The 24,016-nt window shown below is 42.9% G+C and overlaps 1 protein-coding gene across 5 annotated transcripts in view; it reads left to right on the top strand.

Annotated features, from left to right (window-relative positions):
• Window positions 1-24,016, top strand: part of ARID4B (AT-rich interaction domain 4B) — a 486,307-nt gene that overhangs the window by 264,689 nt on the left and 197,602 nt on the right. For all 5 annotated transcript variants that reach the window (XM_029593836.1, XM_029593835.1, XM_029593838.1 and 2 more), the window contains exon 12: window positions 8,642-8,714. In XM_029593836.1, the coding sequence (XP_029449696.1) occupies window positions 8,642-8,714 (73 nt within the window). The remainder of the gene's footprint in view (window positions 1-8,641; window positions 8,715-24,016) is intronic.

The following is a 24,016-nucleotide window of genomic DNA, read 5'->3' as shown; positions in this document are numbered from 1 at the left end:
TAGGAGGTGAGGGGGTAGAATTGGGGATCTGAGGGTGGAGGGTATGAGGGGAGAGGACAGTGTGTGTGTGAGCGAACTGTAGATGTGCTGGACCTGAAGGGGGGGAATGTGTGGGAGAGCTGGAGATGTGTTGGACCTGAAGGGAGGTGTGCGTGTGTGTGTGTGTGTGTGTGTTGGAGAGCTGGAGATGTGCTGGACTTGAGGAGAAGGACACACAGAACACACAAGAAGCAGCAGCATAAGGTGGGGAACATAGAGTGAGCAGAAGCTGTTTGAAGAGAGAATCAGAAATAAAAGATGGTGTATGATCAGGTGAACAGTGAGAAAGAGAAAAACTGCTGCAAAAGGGAAAGAAAGAGAAGCTGGAGGAGGGGTAGAGAGAGAGAAGCTGCCTGAGGAGAGAGAGACATATGCATGTAGCAGCTGCATAAGGAGGGGGACAGAGAGAGAGAGAGCAGAAACCACTTGAGGGAATCAGACGCTGCTTGATCAGATGAACAGTGAGAGAGAGACAGAGAGAAACTGCTGCAAAAGAGAGAAAGAAGCTGATGGAGGGAGAAGAAGCTGTCTGAGGAGGGAGGGAGGTATAGGCACGCGCACACAAGCTGCTGCATGGAGGAAGGAGGGAGAGAAAGAGAAGCTAGAGGAGGGGGACAGTGAGAGAGAGAGAAGCTAGAGGAGCTGCATAAGGAGGCAACACAGAGAAATTGCCTGAGGAGGGAGGCAGAGGGAGAGAGATAAAGTCTGTTTCGGTCCATTCCAGTTTTTACAGAAACCCGTTGTAAATATTGACAGCAAAAATGGCTGCATCTGCGAGTGGAAGTGGGATGAGTAAAAAAAAAAAATGTAAAGTTAATGTCGAAAACTGCATATTCAAAAGTTCGTGGATAGATAACCTTTTCGTGGTGAAACATGTAGGTAAAGTTTTGTGCTTGATTTGCCAAAGAACAATTGCTGTTCAAAAGGCATATAACATAAAGCGACATTACACCACAAAGCATGCAAGTAAATTCGATAGCCTCATTGGTCAACCATGAACTGATCGCATCAACTTGTTGAAATAAAGCATTGTTTGCCAACAGTCTTTGTTTAAAGTAGCCAATCAGAGTTCCGAAGCAGCAACAAAGGTCATCTTTTTAATAGCAGAAACCATAGCCAAGAGACGAAAACTGTTTGTAGATGGGAATTTGGTTAAGGGATGCTTGGAACTGTTTACAGATGTGGTTTGCTTAGATAAGAAGTCTGTGGTACAAAATGTCAGCCTTTCTCATTAGACTATTGCTAGAAGAGTTGATGACCTGGCGACAAACATTCAAGAGACTTTGATCAAGAGACTTGATGCTTGCGAGTTTTACAGCTTAGCAGTTGATGAGAGCACAGACATAAGTGACACAGCTCAACTGGCAATATTTGTAAGAGGAATTACAGAAATGTTTTCCGTCGTCAAGGAACTGCTTGATAACTCTCCCTTGAAGGGCACGACAACAGGAAAGGAGATCTTTGATAAAGTCAAGCAGGTAATGGAGAAGTTCAATCTGAGTGAGAACAAGCTGATTGGCATAAAAACAGATGGAGCACCAGCCATGGCAGGGAAGCAGAACAGATTTGCGACCTTGTTGGAGAAATCAGTGCCACAGGAAGTAGACATACACCACGGCATCATTCACCAGGAAAACATGTGCGCCAACAAAATAGAAATGAAGAATGTGATGGAGAAAGTTGTATCAAGTGTCAACTTCATACGGTCCAGAGGTCTGAATCACAGGGAGTTTAAATCTTTTCTGGAGGAAGTTGGGTCAGGTCATGATGACGTGATTTACTTCAACCAAGTTTGATGACTCAGCAGGACAGGCGTGCTATCCAGATTCTGGAGTTTACGTGATGAAATAAAGACATTCATGGCCAACAAAGGGAATGATATAAGTTTCCTAGATGATAATTTGTGGGTGGGTGACTTGGCGTTTCTGGTCGATATGACCAAATATAGGGCAGACTTGAACGTGAAACTTCAAGGAAAGAATCAGCTGTTGCACAAATTGTGCGAACATGTCGTTACATTCATTGAGAAATTGGAGCTTATTCATTCACAGTTGATTCAGAAGAAAGTTGTACGCTTGACAGTCCTTTCTATGAGACCTACTGACACAGTACAACATGAGAAGTACTCAGAATTAGTTGCATACTGATTGATGACTTCAAACAAAGGTTCGAGGATTTCAGAAAACATATTGATGTCATGAAACTACTGAGTAATCCGTTTTCAGACTGATCCGAAAGACTGCTGATAAATACCAGATGGAACTCACTGACATTAAGAATGACAGTGACTTGAAGAAAGCTTTTACTGAACATGATCTTCTGAGATTCTACAGTTCTTATGTTTCACTGCACAGGTTCCCCAATCTGTCACAAGATGCCAAGAAGCTCATTTTTTGTTTGGTAGCACCTACTGCTGCGAACAGTTGTTTTCAAGAATGAAAAATGCAAAAACAAAGTCACAGTCTCTGCTTACACAAGAACATTTAATAGCATAATTGCGCATTGCAAACTCTATTAGCTTATGACATTGCATCCTTATGACATGAGAGACTTTGGTTAACTTTTCAGAATCTAAATTTTAGAGTAGAGTAGACTGTTGGACTATACTGGTCTAAAAACTTTCTCAAGTTGTAATTTGGTGTTTTTAATAATAGCGATATTGTTAATCTGGCCCGCGAGCTGTTTAACAATTGTTCATGTGGCCCCCTGAACCAAAAGGTTGGACAACACTGGTTTAAATGAAGAATTCAGTTGTGTAGTCTACACATGACTAAGAATGTTCGTAAGTGCAGACTATAGAAAATAACCCCAAAAAAATGTTCAAGGAGCTGGTAAATATCTCAAAACAAGGTGGCCAGCATTTCACAATGATGACTGCTTCAGGGCTTTCCTGGAAAAAGAAGAAAAAGTACCAGTGTCGCATATGAAATTTGTACAGGAAATGTCCGTATTGGCTTAAAATATAAAAATTCTCAGATTTCCCAGGCACACAAAAGAAGAAGTGATCAATCAGTCTAAAAAGTATTCAAAAAATGGCAGTCATTTAAGAAAGTGCAAGCTACTTATAGAACAGACCAGTGCAGCTGAAATTGAATGTAACCAAAGTCCACCAACATTCCTTTTGAAAAATATTAACCAAATGCAATAAATGGTTTAAATCACATCACAAACTGACCAATTCAGGATTAGATTAGTTATTAGGTATCACATTGAAAACTCATTCATAAAAATAAACCCCATTCAGCGCAAATGTTCAACAGTCTGTAATCAGTAAATCCACTTCTATTCATGTTGACATAAAATACTGTCATAGACTTCACTAGGAAGACAGCTCTCCACATGATGTAAAGCAAAGCAACTTAGCTTGTCAAAATATGCCCCATTTGGACACAGTAAGATACCTAAGGTGCAATTTTTCTTTTGGACTTGAACCAATGCTGACAATTCTCACAACCATGCAAACTTTCAGGCTCTTATAGAAGAGGTTGAAGTCCTGGCTACTGTATCAAAATCTTTGTAAACCGAATGGATGATGTGCTTTTCACCCTCTTCCATTGCTCAGCAGAAGTCTGCCTGCTCTGGGCCTGACAGTTCCATAAAAGACTTTAGCTTTTACATGCATTTATGCAAATCCTATACATTATAGAGCTGGTGGCTCTTAATCTGGGTACTCAGCATGTATCCCTGGAAGACTTTTTTCCTTAAATGCATCCAGTGCTTTTGGGATTTTCTCAGGAGGCATATTGGCATGATCTTGAGTGCACTTAGCACGTTTCAATGCTGACTCACCACCATGAAGTGGTGCAGTAGTTGAGCCACCCTAAACCCTGGGAAGGCCTGGAGCCTGTACTTTTAGTTCGGTTTCTGGGCCACCAAAAGGTACAATGTCAGCATCTGCCACATCCTTATCTGGTGCTACTACTAAAAACTTCTGGAGGATCCAAGATCCTGAAGAAGGTTGGATGAAGTAGCGCTCCTGAAATTGAATTTATTTCCTGAACAATATGCCCCATACTAAGAGAAAAGGGAGGATTAGGGCTGAATCCCCGACAACCCCGATTCCTACCCTGTCTCAGATGTCCATACAGGGCTTCTTCACACCGCTGAATATAGCAAGCCCGGGTGAAGTGTCCGCTGGAGCCGTTGGAGAGGAGCAAACGCCGGCGGCTCCAGACCTGAATATCTCTTTAAGCCCCGGAGCTCCCGTGGCGCTGCCGCCTCCTCGCCGCGCACAACCCATGATTTCGGGTCAGATTGCTCGCCCCGATGAGGAGGGAGCACCTGGCTCTCTCGGGGAGAAAAATGGTGAAAGTGAAGTGACGGCTGGACTGGGCGCAGAGAATCCTGAAGGCTCTCTGCTATATCAGCTGAGAGAGAACGGAGAGAAGACCATAACTGCACCACTAACATCTACACCAGAGGAGTCGGATGGCTTGGCTGCGGCCTCTATTATCAGGCAAGAACGCTGCCAAGAAGGTGGGGTAAGCGTTATTATTTCTTCGCTTGTGGATCAATCCTCAAAAATAACATTGGAGAATATTTGGGCAGTTTTGCTTGAATTGAAAAACTCAATAGTGAATATGTCCAATATTCTATTAAATACACAAACCCAAATTCAAAAATTGGATCCGATTGTATCTCAAAATTCTGAAAAATTGGAGTGTCTGCAAAATCAAGTTACTCAAATTCAGACTGTCCAGACTGGTTTAATACAAGCAGAAAAATTTAATACAAGGAAAATTGAAAACATCGAGAATCCAGCAAGGTATAAAAACCTGCGTGTATTAAATTTTCCACGAGTTAAGATGATATCACCAATGGAACAATTTTAAAAGTATATGTTGGAAAATTTACAGATACCATTGAATGCAATTCCACCAATGGAAAAAAGTATTTTTTATAAATCTTGGGAAGAAAGCTGGAACTGAGTCACAGAATAAAAAAACACAACTAAAAGATCTGGAAAATCTTACAGACTTTCTGGAATAGTCTAAGGAAGATCAAATTGAATTTCGTGGGACATTGTGTATTACATTTGTTTTTTTCAGCAGACAGAGACACTATTTTGAGAATGTTTCTGAGGAATAGAGTGAAGACCTACTTAGGCCAAAAAGTTTGGATTTGCGCAGACATTACACGAGAAACGCAACAACGTAGAAGGAGATTTCTTCAGATGTTTCAAGAAGCAAAAAATTTAGGAGCCCATGTGGTGATACGTTACCCTAGTAAATGTGTGCTCAAATATAATAGTCACAGATCTGTGTATTTTGATCCACAAGATTTGCGTTTATTTCTTGATTCTCATTCTTCTCATAATAATGTAACTTGAACCTGCCATGGGGATAGAAAAATATTAAGACCTTCTTTTTCTTCATTACCATTTCCTAGTGCTCCGTATTAGAATCTTGGATCCCATATTTCTTTATAACAGGATGTCTAATCTGAATGATTTCTAGTTACAATTTTTCCTAGGTAGAATAAGAAAATGTTTCTACTTATATTTTTGTTTTCTCTTTCTTTTGAAAGGAATATTTGTGATTTCTGATTAAAAGTTATGAGCATGAATGTATGTACTACGTAAAATATTTTGGATATTGGGATTATATACCTTTTCATCAGCAGGATTGATTTGCTGACCATGTATGTTAAAAAAAAAAAAAAAGAATAAAAAAAAAAAACAAAAAACTTCTTTAGTGCTGCTTGATGTATGCAGTGCTGTACAAAAAACATATAGAAAGAGTACCTTCTCAGTAGACCTTACAATCTAATCAAAACAAATGTATTGGGCAAAAAAGACAGGTAATTTCATTTATTAAGACAATAATTAAAAATTAATAAGGCTGTAAGCAGGATAATCAAGGGTTAAGATTTTAAAGCTGCCTCAAAAAGGTGGGTGTTTAGTTGGGATTTAAATAAGGTAAGAGGAAGCATGACATGCCAGCCTAGGAAGTCTATTCCAAGCATATGATGCAGCCAGGTGGAGAACATGGAGTTGGGAATTAGCATTAGAGGAGAAGAGCATAGATAGGAATGACTTGCCTGATAAGCAGAGTTGTCAAGGAGGGGTGTAAAGAGAGATAAGAAAGGAGAGGTAGTGAGGAGCTGCAGAGTAAAGGCCTTTGTAGGTAAGAGTAGCTTGAACTGTACGTGGGAATGGATAGGGAACCAGTGAGGTGACTTGAGAACAGGGTTATATGGATATAGCATCTCTGGTGAAAGTTAAGTTGTGCAGCTGAATTTTGGATAGATTGTAGCAGAGAGAGATGGCTCACTGAGAGACCTATGAAGAGCAGGTTGCAATAGTCTAAGCAGGAAATGGTGAGAGAATGAATAAAAGTTCTGGTAGTTTGTTCAGAAAGGAAGAGACAGATTTTGGTGATATAGAGAAAGAAATGACACATTTTAGCAATGTTTGGGATATGTGTAGAGAAGTTGAGAGAGAGAGAGAGGAGTTGAAGATGACCCCCAAGTTATAGACTGAGGAGACTCAGAATTACAGTGTCATCTGTAGGTCCTTGAGGATTTTGTGAGCTGGATAGTCACGGAGTCCGCTAGAGTTTGAAGGAATTGAAAAAGCCTGAAAGCATCTGTTCTTGGTTCCTTTTCCTTCCTGATATTGATGGATAGAGTTTTTGCCAGCTTATTCAAAAATTGCAGTAGCAGAGATCTCTGCAGGAGATGTATGCTGAGGCAAGTATGGCATGGGATCTGAAGGAATCCTTGTAGAATCTTCTTCCTCTCTTGACCATGGGGGAAGACTAAACCATCACCCCCAACGATGATGAGGATGACAAAGGAGGAGATCTCCACTGATTTGAGAGGGAAAAGTGTGGTAGGAACTCAGAGTGAATTGATCCTACTTCTTCCCCTTCTGATTCATGAAGGTACTCCGCTGGAGGATGAGAATCCACCACCACATAGTGAGGACTTACTCATGCTGGAAGCTCTTGAGGGGAGGTATGCAGCAAAGTGGGACTTTGGTGACTCTATTGTGTGGGAAAATTTCCTCCATCTTGAACAGGAGCCCTCGCTGGTCTTCAGAGCTTAAGGAGACAAACACATTCTTCACTAGCTCTGATAGCTGGACTCTCACTGGCTGAGGGGTCTTCTTCAGAAATCCATAATCTTCTCATTCTCATTAAAGACTGCCTGCAGAGCTGAGGAGGAACTCTGTGCAGTAGCAGCTGCATTTGTGGCCGTGGATGGCTCTAAGGTGCTCCCTGCCAGTTGCACTGACAGCTCCCAGCGAACGGCGCCTTGGTCCATTACTGCACTAGCAGTATCTCCTTCCAAGCCAGTAGCTGGACTCTTGGGCTTATGTGATGAAGCACCCTTCTCCGACACAATTGATGGTGCCCTTGATGTGTCGTATAAAGTGTTATGATTGTGCCCTGAAATGCATCTCTGGGCTGATGACAGTGCCTTGGCCTGTCCAGCAATAAAAGCAGAACTAAGGCCAAAAGCCAAAAATTGTCGAGAGACAATTGTCTGTGTGGTGGCTTGGATGAAGAAAAACTGAAGGGTTCATGAGGCAATGTGTGCATTGAAAACCCCGCACATGCTCAGTAAGGTTTTTACTGATTTACAAGAGCTGGGTCTCTGTTGGCGCCTTTGGATGATGTCGCTTTCACATTATGGGACAGATCTTCAAACCTGCGCGCTGGTGTAGATTTGTTTGCGCAACCCGGCGCAAACAAATCTACGCCCAGTTTTATAACATATGCGCGCGGTAGCGCGCGCATGTTATAAAATCCACAGTCAGCGCAATCAAAGGGGTACACAATTGTACAACTTGCGCGCTCCGAGCCACGCAGGCTTCCTCCTTTCCCTCCACTCCCCCACCTTCTCCTATCTAACCCACCCCCAGCCCTATCTAAACCCCCCCTCCCCCACTGTTATCGTTGAAGTTGGCAGGCGTAACTTGCGCGCGCCGGCCAGCTGCAGGCACGCCATCCCCCGGCACGGTGGCTGTTCCGGAGGCCTCGGTCCCGCCCCCGGAACGCGTCAGCGCCCCGCCCATGGCCCCCGCCCCTATAACGCCCCTTTTTCGGAGCCCCGGGACATATGCACGTCCCGGGGCTTGTGCACGCCACCGAGCCTATGCAAAATAGGCTTGGCAAGCGCAGGGGCAGATTTTCTTGGGTTACGCGCATAGCCTTTGAAAATCTGCCCCTATAGCTAATTAAAGCCTGCATGTTGATTGAGAATTGTAACTACGCAAATCAGAGATAAGTTGTAGGATAGAAAGATGCTCTAATAACCAGTGATTGCTTACTGTTAAAGACTAAGTTTTGCAACTCTTTTGCTTTGTAGGGTTGAAGAATATTAAAACTTTGAAAATAAATAAACATTTTATTAATGTCCTATCCATATTGTAGTAGTCTAATACAAATACTTGATAATATTCCTATCCATGCCTAGATACTTTGCTTACTTGTCCATCATTATCATCTTTTACAGTGCATCCAAGAGTTATTTTGTTAGACAAATAAAGCATTCTGTGTTATGTTGTAATATTGTATTATGTTTATTATTGTACAAAACATATGCTTAAAATATCCTTGATGGTAGACGTTATGCATGTTTTTATTGCTTCAATTAGGAGGAAATAGAACCTTTTCCAGAAGAAAGAGAGAACTTTCTGCAGCAGCTATATAAGTTTATGGAGGACAGAGGTAAGTTCTGTCTTGTTTTATTACCGTTATATGCAGCGATATACCTAGTACGAGCTTGATCTCAAAATTCCCAAATCTGTACTAAATTGTATAAGAAAGAAAAGCACTATGAAGTTGAGTGCCAGTGCACAGGACTGATTTGTATTTTTTCTGGTGCCACAGATATATGGGGTGCTTCTTGCAAGGTTCAAGGCCTGAGCCGAATGCCCCCTGTTTCCTCCAAGAGTAATTCATGGTGTAATAAACACCCTCTGTTGGTGAGAGGTAACTGCAGCTGAGGAGTGATAACTGAGCTTCTACTGCTTGGCCTCTAGGAGAACCTCCTTTTGGCTGATCGGTAGAACTCTAGACCAGAAGGCTGCTGTTTCTAGTCCTGTCTGGGACCGATTTCCTCACAGTCGTGCCTGGTTGTGGATTTCAATCCCTGGAACCCTCAGATGCTCTCGGTTGTAGTAATTAAGTAAGTAAAATAATAATATTTAACATGGTTAATTGCCTGTGTTTGTGTGTGTGCGTGCTTGTTGAAGGGGGAATGTGTTAAAATAAAAAAATCTGTAGTAGTAAGAGAGAATTTTAGCTAAGGAAAGAGCTTGTCTGATTCTTGCCCATAGGTAGAGCACTGTGTCCAGAAAGTTGCTGGTTCTGGGTCCAAGGATAGTGCTTGTTTCTTTACACTGACCTTCAGCTAATATTCAGTGGATTTTAAGGAAGAGGTTACATGTCAGGACTGAAACTGATGTTGCATTAAGGGAAGTCCGTATACACCGAAACAGGAAATAGGCGTCCCTAAGGGAATGGTTATAGATATCAGGGCTTGGAAAGGACCTCTGTGCGTGGACTAACAATAATACAACTGCACAAAGACCAGACATTGCCTCCTGCTGAAATAAAGTGTGTTAATGGGGAAAGAAAAGCTGCTAGACAGAGAATTATTCCAATCTTATCTGCTGTCCTCTCTTCTAAAAGGTAGTGGTTCTGACTTGCCTCCTGTGTGTTAGCTGTTGTTAAAGACTTAGCCCTGGGAATATTAAAAATACTGCAACTCTTCAGTAGCTGGGAAATGAGGAAAGATGACAGGAAGCAGAAATGGAGAGGGATAAAAGAAAACTTGGAATTGGAAAGGTCAATGAGGGAAGGATAGCAAAGGAATAGAATGACACCCATAAAGAAATTTTACAGGGTTGTTTGTTTTGTATTTTTGATATGACACAAATTCATTGGCTAGTGGCAACTTTAAAAATACAGTATATCTGGCTATCACTTTTTAATCAGTAAATGGTCATGTGACAACAAAACATGCATCGTTAAAATCATGCACACCTGAATGGTTTTAATGATGTATGTTCCTCGAATCTTTTCTGGAGGAAAGCAAACAGTAGAACTAGGAGTCACGATTTTAAACTTCAGAGGGGGAGGGGGGCAAATTAGAACCAACATCAGGAAATATTTCTTCACGGAGACGGTGGCGAAGTCAAAAGCAGTAAACAAATTCAGAAAGGCATGGGATAAACACTGTGGATGGCCAAAGGCTAAAGTTGGAAATTAAGAAAAGGGTGCTTGGAGGTGAGCAGCAGAAGGCATGGGGATTACTACCCTTAACCAATTAGCTTGCGTAGTTTTGATGCAACTGCAGCATTGCTCTCCACTTCGGTGGGGAACGGGGGGACGGGAGAGAAAAGGGGAATTGGATTCAGGCGATGACCAATACTGGGCCCTGACTTTTATGGTCTAGGGTACTGATACGTAGACATTAGGGAAAAAGCGCAGGACTCCTTCTGCGACTAAGTCCAAAAGCAAAGCACGTTCAAGCAGCAGCACTGTATGAATTATCAGGAAGGCTGCTTACTCTGCTAGCAGTAATTTTGTGGGTTTGACAGTTGCTTGGTTTTGATTTTTAATATTACTACCTTTAACATAAGGCTTGGGGGTAACCTGCACGGAGCAGCAGTTACTACCGTAAGAAGCTTGTTGGGCGGACTGGATGGACCGTTTGGTCTTTTTCTGCTGTCATTACTATGTTACTGTGTAAGATTGAGTCAGTGTGGCAGAAATCAAACAGACAGTAGAAATCTGAAAAATAATCATTTGAACATTGCCAGAATGTAGACTCCAGATACAAAGTTTTAAAACAATGTTTGCCGCTGATGTTTTTGTTGTATTCTTTTCTCTATTTCAGTTCTCCCTTTTATATTTCTTTTACTTTTTTTCATGTCTCTCTGCATATCTGTCTGGCGCTTTCTGATCCTTGCTGGCTGCCTTCCAACTCTGAACTTCTTGTTTCCACTTTCCTTCCACACGCCCTCATCTTTCTTCTAGTACCCTAATTCCTCCACATTGGTAGTCTGTGACTAAAGTATCGCTCTTTCTTGTTAGGCCTCAAAATGGCCTTCCTTATTAATGCCAAGATTATGCTGCTGGCTTGGACCTTTGCTGGGACGATGGGGACTGAAATACCTCAGCTGACCTGGAAGCTTAGGCACACTCCACTCTTTTTTATTTTGGAAGAGAAAGGAGCTTAGGTCTTATCAACCCCCCTGAATAAGGGATTGGTTTTCTTGGAGAAATTTTCATCACTTTCTTCTCCTTTCCATTTCTCCTTTTGTTGCTTACTCCGTTCTCGTTCCCCCTTCTCTTAAGGTTTCATTTAGTCTGTCCCTCACCCTACACTGGTGAACCATGCCCCTGAACCCCTTAAAAAATAATTATTGGCCAGAAGAGCTTCCATTCTGGCCTCAGCTGTGCTAAGGTAATTCAGCTTCTTAGAGCTTGCACGGTGTCTCTGTACCTGTAGCCCTAAGAGCAAGTGAGGGTGAGGCAAAGCAGCATATTGCACAATAGTACTGGCCTCTTATTGGACAAACTCTGACAAGCCAGTGCTAGCACACTTCGGACCAAAGATGGATTGTCTTGCCTGTGTTTGGATTTTCATGTAAAGTGTTGTGAATTTGTGCCACCGGCCACTCTTCCAGTTGTAATTCCATTGGAATACATAAGAAACTGGTTAAGCCTCTGGAGGGTGCTTTTCCACGGTCCCGCTGCACGACCCCTCCTTGCAGCTTCCCCGGTTTCCCCTGCGGAGGCTCCTCAGGCTAAGTATTCAGTCTCTATTGCCTATACTTTATCCCGCTCCTTCAAGGGTGTCATAGCTATGAGTTCAAAAACTCTCACCTCAGTTGGTGAGCTGGATTTAAGTACACATAGCCCCATGTTATCCTTATAGTTTAAAGTCCCTATAGCTTTACTTTATCCCGTTCCTTCCGGGGTGCCACAGTTACGGGTTCAAATCCTCTCACCCGAGTTGGAGAGCTGGGCTTAAGCACACACAGTCCCCGGTTATCCTGGTAGTTTAAAGTCTCTATAGCTTTACTTTCATCAAACCACATCAGTCTCAAACTCGCGCCTTAATCCTCCTGCACAGCCAAAGCTTGGCTGTGATATGGGCCTGGTTCTCAGGAAACCAGGTCCCACTACCACCTCCCACCATAGTCTGCAGCTGGGGTTTGTGCTTCCTCTTTCACTATGGCCGCAACTACATCCACCCCACAGCAGGGATCACTTAAAAATCCTGACCTGCATTCTCCTTGAGTGTGTCTTCTTCTGGAGAGGGTCTCCACCACTCGTCCCCCAAATCCATTGGCTCTGGCTCATCCTCAGGGCTGCTCAATAACTCTACCTCCATCTCCTCTGTCTCTTCATCTGGTTCTAGTAGGACGCCTTCCTGTTCCTGCCCTGTCCCTCCTTCAGACAAGCTCTCACCCTTCTCCCACCACGCCCAGGCTCCCTCATCCTCTCAATAGGGCAGCCTGGGAAGTTTCAACCCTTGTGCCTTCTGGGAGTTGGAGTTCGTCTCCTATTCTGGTTTCTTTTATATACTAGATCTCCCTCCCAGGTTTACCTTACAGCCTGCCTTTTTTGTACTCACTAGGGGAATATAATGCCCACCACAAAATGCATCAAGTGTTTGTTAGCAAATTTTCTTTGATTGGGGAGGTACTTATGAAGGTGCTTTTTTTTTTTCTTTTGCTACCATACTTGTTTAGTCTGAGGATTTATACTTTTCCGCATAGTTGCACTTATCACTTCATTATAATTTCAAGAGTATACTCATCCTCTTTTAAGAGAATATCATCTAGACTTGTAAATTGGAGTCTTAGGGGTAAATTTTCAAACGTACACGCAGGCGTCTACGTGCACGTGGTTCCCGGTGCTTGCACATGGACGCACCAACTTTATAACATGCGATAAATGATATTTTAAAATAGCAGTGCAAAAATAAAGTGAAGAGCAAAGAGCAACCACGTAAAAGCCATTTTGAAGAAATGAGCTTAGAGTCTTGCTTTGAAATTTTACAACTGCATTCCAGAGGTGGAAAGCAAAAAGGGCCGGATTTTAATAGGGTTATGCGCATAACTTATGCCCGTAACCCTCTTAAAAGGCCCCTGTGCGTGCCGAGCCTATTTTGCATAGGCTCGGCGGCACGCGCAACCCCGGGGCTTTGCAAAGGGGGTGTGTCGGGTGGGCGGCGGAAATTTTGGGGCGGGGCCGGAGGCGTGTCGGGGGTGTGACGCCGGCCCGGGGGCGTGGTCGAGGCCTCCGGGCCAGCCCCCAGGTCGGGTGATGGCGCACCAGCAGCCCGCTGGCGCGCGCAGATTTACACCTGCCTCCAGAAGGCGTAAATCTGCCAACAAAGGTAGGGGGGGTTTAGATAGGGCCGGGGGGGGGGGTGGGGTGGGTTAGGTAAGGTGAGGGGAGGCAGAAGGAAAGTTCCCCCCTGAGGCCGCTCCGATTTCGGAGCGGCCTCGGAGGGAACAGGCAGCGCACAAATGTGCACCCCCTTGCGCGCGCCAACCCCGGATTTTATAAGATACGCACGGCTACGCACGTATCTTATAAAATCTAGCGTACTTTTGTTCGCACGCGCGTAAATTTATAAAATCTACCCCAAAGTGAACATGTACGAAAGTGAGATGACTGGATGTGTGGGACAGTGAGTTTATTATAGCTAGAGGAGTGAAAATCAAGAAGAATATGTGAATTAATTAGATAGGAAAGTTATGGGAGAGCAAGGGGCAATACTTCCATTTCAAAATCAGAATAAAGGTTTTTAATTAGTACTGAAATCTGGCTTGTAGCCAGCACAGGGAAGCTTCTTTCTGCTGTTTGTTCTCCTAGCAGTTGGCCTCTACTGCGTTTGTCCTATTGAAGTAGACACCCCCTTCAGATCTAGATTGTGCAGCATGCAGCACACCTCACAGTTGGCATGTTTTGGCCAGAGTCTGAGGGGCAGGAAGTCACTGGTGTGGTCAAGGCATTGCTAATTGATTTTCAGAAGGCCGAATATGTGTTGTCTAACAGCCCTGATTGAGTAATGAACGCAATTGTAGTGCTAGTCGGAGACAGATCATGGATTCTGGAACAGAGCGAACAGCCAGAGGAGCCACAGTTCCCCTTTATTATCTACAAACAGAATAAGAAAGACACACATTGAGATCAACAACTCATGTCACATGTTTCTAAAACCACACTAAGGTCTCAGTGTCTTCTAGATATACTTAGGACTACTCTGCTCAGAGAGTTTGGATGACTTGTAATATCTCACATGTGCCTTGCTTTTATATTTGGGTGTTATGGTGGGACCCAAGAAACTTGGCCACCACATCTATCATCTGAAAGCAATGGTCACAGCATATCTGCATGTTCAGGCTGTGGTAATGTGTATGGTTCCAGTAGATCGGAGTGGGCGAACGTTTTTCAGGCAGGGCCACATTTGTGGTTCTTTCTGGCATTAGGGACTGTGGGAGGGTCCCCTTGCAGTAGCTCCAGTTGGGGGGAGGGGCCCCCTTGGAGCTCCTACAGCGTAAAACTCATATGTTTGATGTATGCTGTAACGTTTGCAACCTACTTTACATCAGCCATTTGAGTTTTATGCACCAGTCCCCAGGTTCTTTCAAATATTTGGCTCTCCAGTACAGTTACACTTACCTCTGGTATTGTCCCTTTAAGAGCAGGCCTTCTCTTCAGTGGGGCTAGCTCTTTCTGTGTCTTACTGGGTTAGAGACTCCTGCACCCGATGAGACGGTTAGAGGCTGTAGTGGCTTGCTTCCAGCCCTGCCGACTGTCCTGCTCTGACTGCTCCATGTTCTCGCTCCGAACTGGCTCCTCTTCAGGCTGTCATCCTGCCATGCTTATCACGTCACTTCCTGTAGAGTCAGTGCCCTTCACAATGCTGCCTGACCTCCGTGGCATGACACTTTAACCCAGCACGGCCACAATCGCACCACCTGCCCTCCTTGTCAAATTAGAGCATTGGGAGAGCTGGAGCTAATGGCGATCATAATAGAGGTAAGTGAGCTGCAAAAAAGCCAGGTTTGGTCCACAGGCCATAGTTTTCCCACCCTTGCAGTAGATGACTCCTTGAACCCTAAAATAAATCGGGCAATTATGAGGGCAGTCAGTATTTCTGAACACTTTAGGAAAGTGAAGTGTGTTACAGAAGGTTCTTTTCATCTCAGCTTCTGCTATGTACAGAAATAATAATGTGGTCAGCATGTTGGCACCAGTGGCATCCAAAAATAAATTGAGAAATCTGAAGATAGGGCTAATCAATGCTATCTCAGGAAGGCGTCAGCAGCCACACAATGCAGAGGGATCATCACTTTAACATTTGTAGAAAAACTATGGTGGATGCTCTATACAGGAACCTATGCAATCATATACCTTCACACCCAACTGGAAGAAAGTGAGGTCAGATCAGGTGGAACTTAGCCAAGCTTTCTGTCTCTCTCAGCTCCTGCAGATGCAGTGTATAACAAAAGATTCTCCTATTTATTGATAAAACAAGAGTCACTTGTAGATCCAGAGATACGTGTATTACAGACACATTCATCTTAGCTAGGTCAGTGTGAAGATGAGTAAATCACAACTTTTGCCTTGTTTATAACAAATGACTTTTGTTTGCAATTTATTATTACCTGATAAGTATCAGCTTTATAAAATGCTGAGTGAAGGGGATGGGCCCTCCAGCTTCCTCTGCATTGTCACAAGGCTATAAAAATGCTAGTCTCATGCTATTTTCACTCATTGCTTGACTGATATTGAGATGGCTGCTCCACCACATCGCATTGCCCTTCTCTTTAGCTACTTGGTCTTTGTCTTCCTGGACATCTACCAGGATACCAAGGAGAGCAGCTAGTAGGTTCTTTTATCCACTCTGGTAAGTAAAGATTTTTTTAAAATGAAAGTCTTTTTGATATCTTAGCAAAGAGTTTATTTCCTAGTTGATGTGTCCTACATTTGCTATCTCTATCTCTGTTATACTTTTATAGTGATATACTTCCACTTCTTTAATTTGTCTGAAACGTCTTTCATGTTAGTATGCTACAGATCAGGGAAGAAACAGACAGTACCCTGTTTCTGATCCAGGGGTTAGAATGGGGAATGTTTTGCTCAGTTGCCATATTGCTCCATGGTTCACTCTTTATTGTATCCAACAGTCAAATAGTGTCAACAAAAGAAGAAAAACCACATAGAACATGATGCTTCCTCCATTAAGAATTTATCCAGTAGCTATTGATCTCATATTCCTAAAGACCATCATACTAGGTGCTCGCACTTTTGACACCTTCATTTACCTTACGAATAATCTATGGTCAATGTCCACTGTTCAAAATTTTTGATATTCGATTTTAAATGCACATAATATCACTTATCTTGATACACTCTTCAGCATATTATTCCATGAATTACCCCAACACGGGTCCATGTTTCTAAATATGATCTGCATGAGAGGGTACTCAGGAAACAAATGTAGGAGTCACCCAATAAATCTTGTACTGATCTTCCATAGTTATGAATTCTCAGTATGGTACAAAAATAGAGGTAGATTTTAAAAATTTGCGCGATCGCGTACTTTTGTTCGGGCACCAGGCGCGAACAAAAGTACGCTGGATTTTATAAGATACTTGCGTAGCCGCGCGTATCTTATAAAATCCGGGGTCGGCGCGCGCAAAGAGGTGCACATTTGTGCAACCTGCGCGTGCCGAGCCCAGCGCGTGCGCTGCCTGTTCCCTCTGAGGCCGCTCCGATTTCAGAGCGGCCTCGGAGGGAACTTTCCTTTGCCCTCCCCCCACCTTCCCCTCCCTTCCCCTACCTAACCCACCCTCCCGGCCCTATCTAAACCCCCCCTTACCTTGTTGGCAGATTTATGCCTGCTAAAAGCAGACGTAAATCTGCGCGCGCCAGCAGGCTGCTGGCGCGCCGTCACCCAACCCGAGGGCTGGTCCAGAGGCCTCGACCATGCCCCCGGGCCGGGGCCCGCCCCCAAAATGCCGCGGCATGCCCCCGAAACGCCGCATCGTTTTGGGAACGCCCCCGACACGCCCCCTCCCCGCCTCTTTTACAAAGCCCCGGGACTTACGCGCGTCCCGGGGCTCTGCGCGCACCGGCGGCCTATGCAAAATAGGCGTGCCGGCGCGCGTAAATCCGGCCGGATTTAAGCGCGCAGGGCATTTAAAATCCGCCCCATAGTGTTCACTTAAAATTACTCCATTGACGCAGTACTCTGCATCTATTACTTCCATGCTAAAATTCTTAAACCAGAAGGAACTGAAATCTATGAGACCACTGTATAGAGATGTAAGGTGGAATATTGCAAACAGAAAATAAAAATTAGATCACAGAATACCAAGCCACTTCAAGGTTGAGACCACTGTATTTAAAAAGAAAATAAAGATTTGAACGTGTCTGATTATTGCCTTCCTTAGAAGAATCAGGAATATGTTCCAAAATACCTCACTGCATCACATGATTGTTATCTAGGCAGCGCTGTACAAGGGGAGCCTGAATTTTCTTAGTGGCCAAACAATTTCTATGTTCAACTAAGCGGATGAGTACTCGTCTTGTCCTACCTATGTAAACTTTTTTAAATGAACATACTATAAAATATACCCCAAATGAAGAGATACAATCTGTTGTAGCTGCTAGATTAAACTGATTTTTCGATTGTGGGTCTTCCCATCTATTGCCTATATGGTTGAATGCAAAAGGAACAGTTGCCGTAGGCTCTATGTCCTATAAACAGTGTGTCAAATGCATGTGAGTCAGGAAGCAGAAAGGAATGTACCACAGAGTCTTTAATATGTTTCCCTCTAGTATAAGCTATCATTGGAGATTTTCAAATACTGCATGTAGTTGAAAAATATCCCAGTGGCTGTAGAAGGACACAATATGAGAATAATCAAAAAAAGGAGAGGGGAAAAAATAAATCTGCCAAACAATTATTTAACTAAAAAGAAACATTAAATACAAAAAATATTAGATAATATTAAATGAGTGAAGACTGTATCAGAACAAAAAGTGTTTTAATCCACTATCTCTCACCACACAATGGGCCTCAGGCAGTATCAGCCTCCACGGCACTATAATTATAATCATCTACCGACACACTCATAAAATGCTGTTTTATTAATTTAAAACTTTTTGGCCTTTAATTATTTTTTCAAAAAATTATTTTTTATTACCATCCTACTAAACTAAGAAATTAAAAAAACAGAAGATTTAGCTCATGTCATCCGGCGGTCAACAAAATTTCTGCTGTTTGAAATGTTACCGAATGCTTAGCTCATTTAGGGCCTCATTTTCTAAAGTATCGCAGGCCTGCGATACTTTAGAAGATGAGGGGCGGGGACCGAAACAGGGAGAGGGCCTGCACTAGCCGGCAGCGATCGTACCGTCGCGGTGCGATCGCTGCCAGTTTCGCACCCAATAGCGCCACCATAGGAGGTGTAGCTATTGGGAGCGAAAGCTGCAGCGAAAAGGCCCTTACCTGTTCGCTGTCCGCGAACAGGTAAGGGCCGACTCCGCCCGACTCCACCCCCATCCTAGTATCGTACGCGATAAGGGACTTTTCGCGTGTAAAATGAGGCCCTTAACGTGGCATTCAGTAAAATTTCTGCTGTTCAAAATATTCCCAACATGGACCATGTTTTGGCCGACAAGCCTTCTTCAGGGGATGAAATTTAAATCAATCATCACCACAACGCCAAAATATTCTCGAATGATCACATCCTAAAAATGTATACAATAGTATTATTATAAAAAACTTATTACTCACAAATAAATTCAAACCCCAAGTGAGCCTTATACAGCACTACAGATCTTACCTTCTTTAAAATATGTGGTTCTCACAACTGAACTTTCACAATTGGCGCCATAATGCTCCCATCTTCCACCCAACATTTCCTTGATTTAAATGCCTACTATGCTATGCATCACCGGAAGTGCACCTCAATGCCGCTGTCAATCTACTGCATAGAAACATTCAAATAAACTCAATCCAAAAAATCAAAAAACAGACCAGTCAATTTCTTTGTTCAATCCTCAAGGTGTAACAATTTCAAAATAATAAATCCACTTCTGTTCACGCTGTAACAAATACCTATCCAAATCTCCTATTACAGCAAATGTTAGATCTGCAAAGCAATGTTGTTGAGTCAAACAGTGCTGGACCAAAGGGGCTTTCAACCGATTCCTCATAATCGCACTACGATGCTCAATCATACGTAGCCGCGCACATGTTATAAAATCCGGGGTCGGCGCACACAAAGGGGTACACACTTGTGCATCTTGCGCACGCTGAGCCCTAGGGGAGCCCCCCCCCCCCCACCTTCCCCTCCGTAACCCTCCCCCCAGCCCTATCTAACCCCCTCCCGACCTTTGTTGATGAAGTTCTGCCTGACTCCGGGCAGGCGTAGGTTGGGCGTGCCGGCCCGACCGCTGTGCCGGAGGCCTCGGTCCCTCCCCCGCACTTGACCCGCCCACTCCCCCGCCCATTTTTTCAAGCCCCGGGACATACACGTTGCTGGGCCTATGCAAAATAGGCTTGGCGCACGCAGGAGCGGGTTTCAGGGTTACGCGCGTAACCCTTTGAAAATCCGCCCCACAGCGTTTAGTTTTGCCTATATAGAGAAGCAGACAGGGGCACCATATACCATATATAACACCTACAGAGGAATAATTCTGCAGGCTCATAACTGAAAATTGCCCCTTTAAAAAAAGGAAGGATCTTCCAAGAAAAAAATTGTTCACAGACCAATCATTTTTGGCAAGGATAATGTCCCAAATTTTGATTTTTTGGATTGAGTTTCTATTTGAATGTTTCTATTCAGTAGTAGCTGATTGACAGCGGCGTTGAGGTGCACTTCCGGTGACGCGTAGCATAGTAGGCATTTAAATCAAGGAAATGTAGGGTGGAAGCTGGGAGCATTATGGTGCCATTTGTGAGAACCACATATTTTAAAGAAGGTAAGATCTGTAGTGCTCACTTGGGGTTTGAATGTATTTCTGAGTAAGAAGTTTTTTTATAATAATACATATAAAAAAATATTTCTATTGTATACATTTTTAGGAAGTGGTCATTCGAGAATATTTTGGCGTTGTGGTGATGATTGATTTAAATTTCATCCCCTGAAGAAGGCTTGTCGGCCGAAACATGGTCCATGTTGGGAATATTTTGAACAGCAGAAATTTTGCTGAACACCGGATTATAGGAGCTAAGTATTCGGTAACATTTCAAACAGCAGAAATTTTGTTGAACGCTGGATGACATGAGCTAAATCTTCTGTGTTTTTTTAGTTCCTTAGTTTAGTAAGGTGGTAATAAATAATAATTTTTTAAAAAAATTAAAGGCAAAGATTTTTTAAAAATTAATAAAACTACATTTTATGAGGGTGACTGTAGATGGTTACAATTATAGTGCCATGGAGGCTGATACTGCCTGAGGCCCATTGCGTGGCGAGAGACAGTGGATTAAAACAGAGGCACTTTTTGTTCTGATACTGTCTTCGCTCATTTAATATTATCTAATATTTTTTGTATTTAATGTTTCTCTTTAGTTAAATAATTGTTTGGGAGATTTATTTTTTCCTTCTCCTTTTTTTGATTTTTTTGTATGAATTGGGGAGGAGTTTGCATATATGAGAATAATGTTATACCTACACCGTCCTAGAGCTAGAGGATTCTACATGATTAAGCAAGAGCCACTCGTATTCCACATGCCTATTTGAAGGCTTTCTTAATATATGAAAACGTGTATCCTCCTGCTAACCGACAGGAACTGAGTTCATGAGCTTGGATTTAAAAATCTTCTTTGTCGGTACAAATGTGGCAAATGCACAAAAATTGTCCAATTGGCATCTTGCAAAGCATAATAAATTGTTCTTCTCCATGGATTTATGGTATAAAGATGTTCTCAATTTGTCATGCTGTTTATAGATCAAAATGTCCAGCAACTGAATGCTTTAAAAATTAAAATTCAAAGTGAGCAAATTAGGATCCACCGTTTTCAACCAGTTCACAAACACCTGTAGTTGTTCTATTGTTGACATCCTGAGAAAAAGTATATCATTGATATATCTGGACCAATATTTAATATATTTGAAAAAAGGGGAAGGATATAAAAATTGTTCTTCAAAATGTGCTCATAGGTGTTGCCTATGCTTGGAAACATCGTGGCTTCCATCAGAATGCCATTATGTTGTAAATATAAATCCTGCATAAAACAAAAATAATAATGAAGTAAAACTATTCTCTGCATGTCTAGAACAAACTGAAGGATTGTGCTGAGGCTTCAGATATTGATCAAGTATCGAGCCACCGTATGCAGAGCGGCTGCCTGGGGAATTTTAGTATAAAGAACATGGGGCAGATATTAAAAGCTACACGAGGGGGTAGATTTGTGCGCACAACCAGTCGCGCGCATGTTATAAAATCCAGGGTCGACGCGCACAAGGGGGTGTACACTTGTGCACCTTGCGCGCCGAGCCCTAGGGGAGCCCCGATGGCTTTCCCCATTCTCTCCGAGGCCGCTCCGAAATCAGAGCAGCCTCGGAGGGAACTTTCCTTCCACCCGCCCTCCAGCCCTACCTAAATCTCCCCCCCACCACCTTTGTTTTATTATTTACGCCTGCCTTTGGGCAGGCATAGGTTGTGCGAGCTGGCCGAGTGCCAGCGCGCGATCCCCCGGCACGGCCACAGTGCAGGAGGCCTTGGTCCCGCCCCTGGACCTCCCCGCCCACTCCTCGCCCCTTTTTTCAAGCCCCGGAATATACACGTGTCCCGGGGCTTGCGCGCATCGCCAGGCCAATGCAAAATAGACTTAGCGCGCACAGGAGCGGGTTTAAAAGGGTTAACCGCATATATTACACGCGTAACCCTTTTAAAATCTGCCCCCATGTGTTAAAGGTCACTAAAATAGAATCTGATTTCTCCAGTTCCACTAAGCTAAAATGTCTAACATATGTTTTCAATCCTTTGCATAAAATTTAGCTCTGGTGACCTCATCTTTAAGAAACATGTCCACAAACAATGATAAGGGTTCTTTATTGTAACCACTTTCATGCATATAGCTAATGTTCTGATTTACTATGAGGCGGCAGGATCACAGATCTATTCATGCAATGGTGCCACTGATAAGAGTGAGTCTTGCTGACCCTTTGGATATGCAGCTATATTGTCTCATTAGTATCTTGACTCTGAGGTGCTTTTTTGTCAATGTTGACATAGGGGTGCCATTTTGTTAGTGAAGATCAAGAGTAAGGTTTATTTTCCTTTTAGCCCACCCTGATATGCTGGTTCCCTGGCAGGGAACCTGCCACATCAGAGGAGGAAGAGAAGCAGGTGTTACTACCTCTCTTCAGCAGCCCCACTCAGAATTCTAAGAGGGGAAGCAGGGAATCTAGAGACTTTGATTTTCCCTATCTGCAGCACCTTTGAGAGCCACAAAAAGGGCCCACAAAATCAGATACATTGTTGAAATTTAGTAAAGTGGTTTTATTTTATTATATGTCTAGTGTGTATTACCAGTTTCCATAGGACCATTTAAGTGAGTGCTGTGCATGATGTGAAGGACGCAAGTGGTGCAGAATGTCTTAGATGGGAGCAAATCCTGTCTGTATGTAAGTACATTTCTAAATAGGAATACAGTAAACATCTGAAAAATCATACCCACCACACTTCCAAAGCAGATACAGGCTGAGCTGGAAAACCTGATACCATTCCATCTTTCTCTTGGCACTTTCCACAGGCTACCTAAAATCCATAAACACAAAAACCCTAGCAGACCAATCAAATCCAGTATTAGCGTACTGACAGAGGGGATTCTCAGAAGCCTAGAACACAACACAGCACAGCACACAGACTTCCTGAACAGGTTAATGAAGAACTACCTCTTGATACTCTCCTTGTTACAGTGAATGTAGAATCACTATAGAGCAATATTGTCCATGCAGATGGCATGACTGCTTGTTACATATTTCTAAAGACATCCACCCTGGATCACAAGTACACACTAGAAATGATTTAAAAATTAATCAAATTCATCCTGACCACTTCAGATTCAATGACATCTATCTAAAGATCCAGGGTACTACTGTGGGCATTACATGCCAGGCTGTTCATGGCAGAACTGGAAGTGTTACAGAAACAGAAAGCTTATTGTGGAGTGATAGACAGAGAGGAAATTCTGAGAATAACACAGTATTATGCAATACCCAGTTATACTTAGTACTGAGGAATAACCAGCTCTAGACACATGTAAATCTTTAGCTAGCTACCCAATAAAATAAAATTCTTTCAGTCAACTAACTCTTAGCACTTTAGCTGGAGTTCCAGAATTAGAATTGTCATCGTCTTCTGTTTCGTCTTTGTGAGAGAGAGAGAGCTTGTGTGTGTGTTTGTGTAAAAAAAAAGTTCTGATGGTTCTGATTGTAAGAGTTCTTGAATGTAAGAATTCTGATGCCGTCACTGATCGATTTACACAGGAATTGCATGACCATATTTTGGACGCTATTTGCTCTCTGTCATCAAACTTGGAAATGATGAACTTCCGTAGAATATTATTACTGACAAGAATATAATATTAACCAAGGCAAAATGGTCAGTGGAGGAAACTCTCGGTCTGCCAGATATTGCTGAGAGGTAATATGTATCCTGACTGGAGTATAACCTTTGTGCTTACTTGTCACTTACAATGACCTCATGAGAAAACCATTGAAAGATATTTGTAAGATGTCTTGTCTTCCTTTGCAGCTTTTCCATCTGCAAGCCAATTGTCAGTTTGTGATAATGAATAGAGGTGTGCAGCCTGAAAATTTTTGTTTAGTATTTTCTTTCTTTAGTTTTTGGGTATTTATTTTCCTGATTTTCGTATTGTTAAATGTGTATTTTGTCTTTGTTCTTAACAGAAACGAAATAAGCATTTGAAACAAAAACAGCCCCCCAAAACAAAAGAAATCCCCTAAATGGTG

The sequence above is a fragment of the Rhinatrema bivittatum genome, chromosome 3 (genome assembly GCF_901001135.1).
Source record: "Rhinatrema bivittatum chromosome 3, aRhiBiv1.1, whole genome shotgun sequence".
NCBI classification, from domain to species: Eukaryota; Metazoa; Chordata; class Amphibia; order Gymnophiona; family Rhinatrematidae; genus Rhinatrema; species Rhinatrema bivittatum.
Note: the sequence above shows the minus strand (reverse complement) of the source record. Positions and strands in the feature narration are given on the sequence as shown.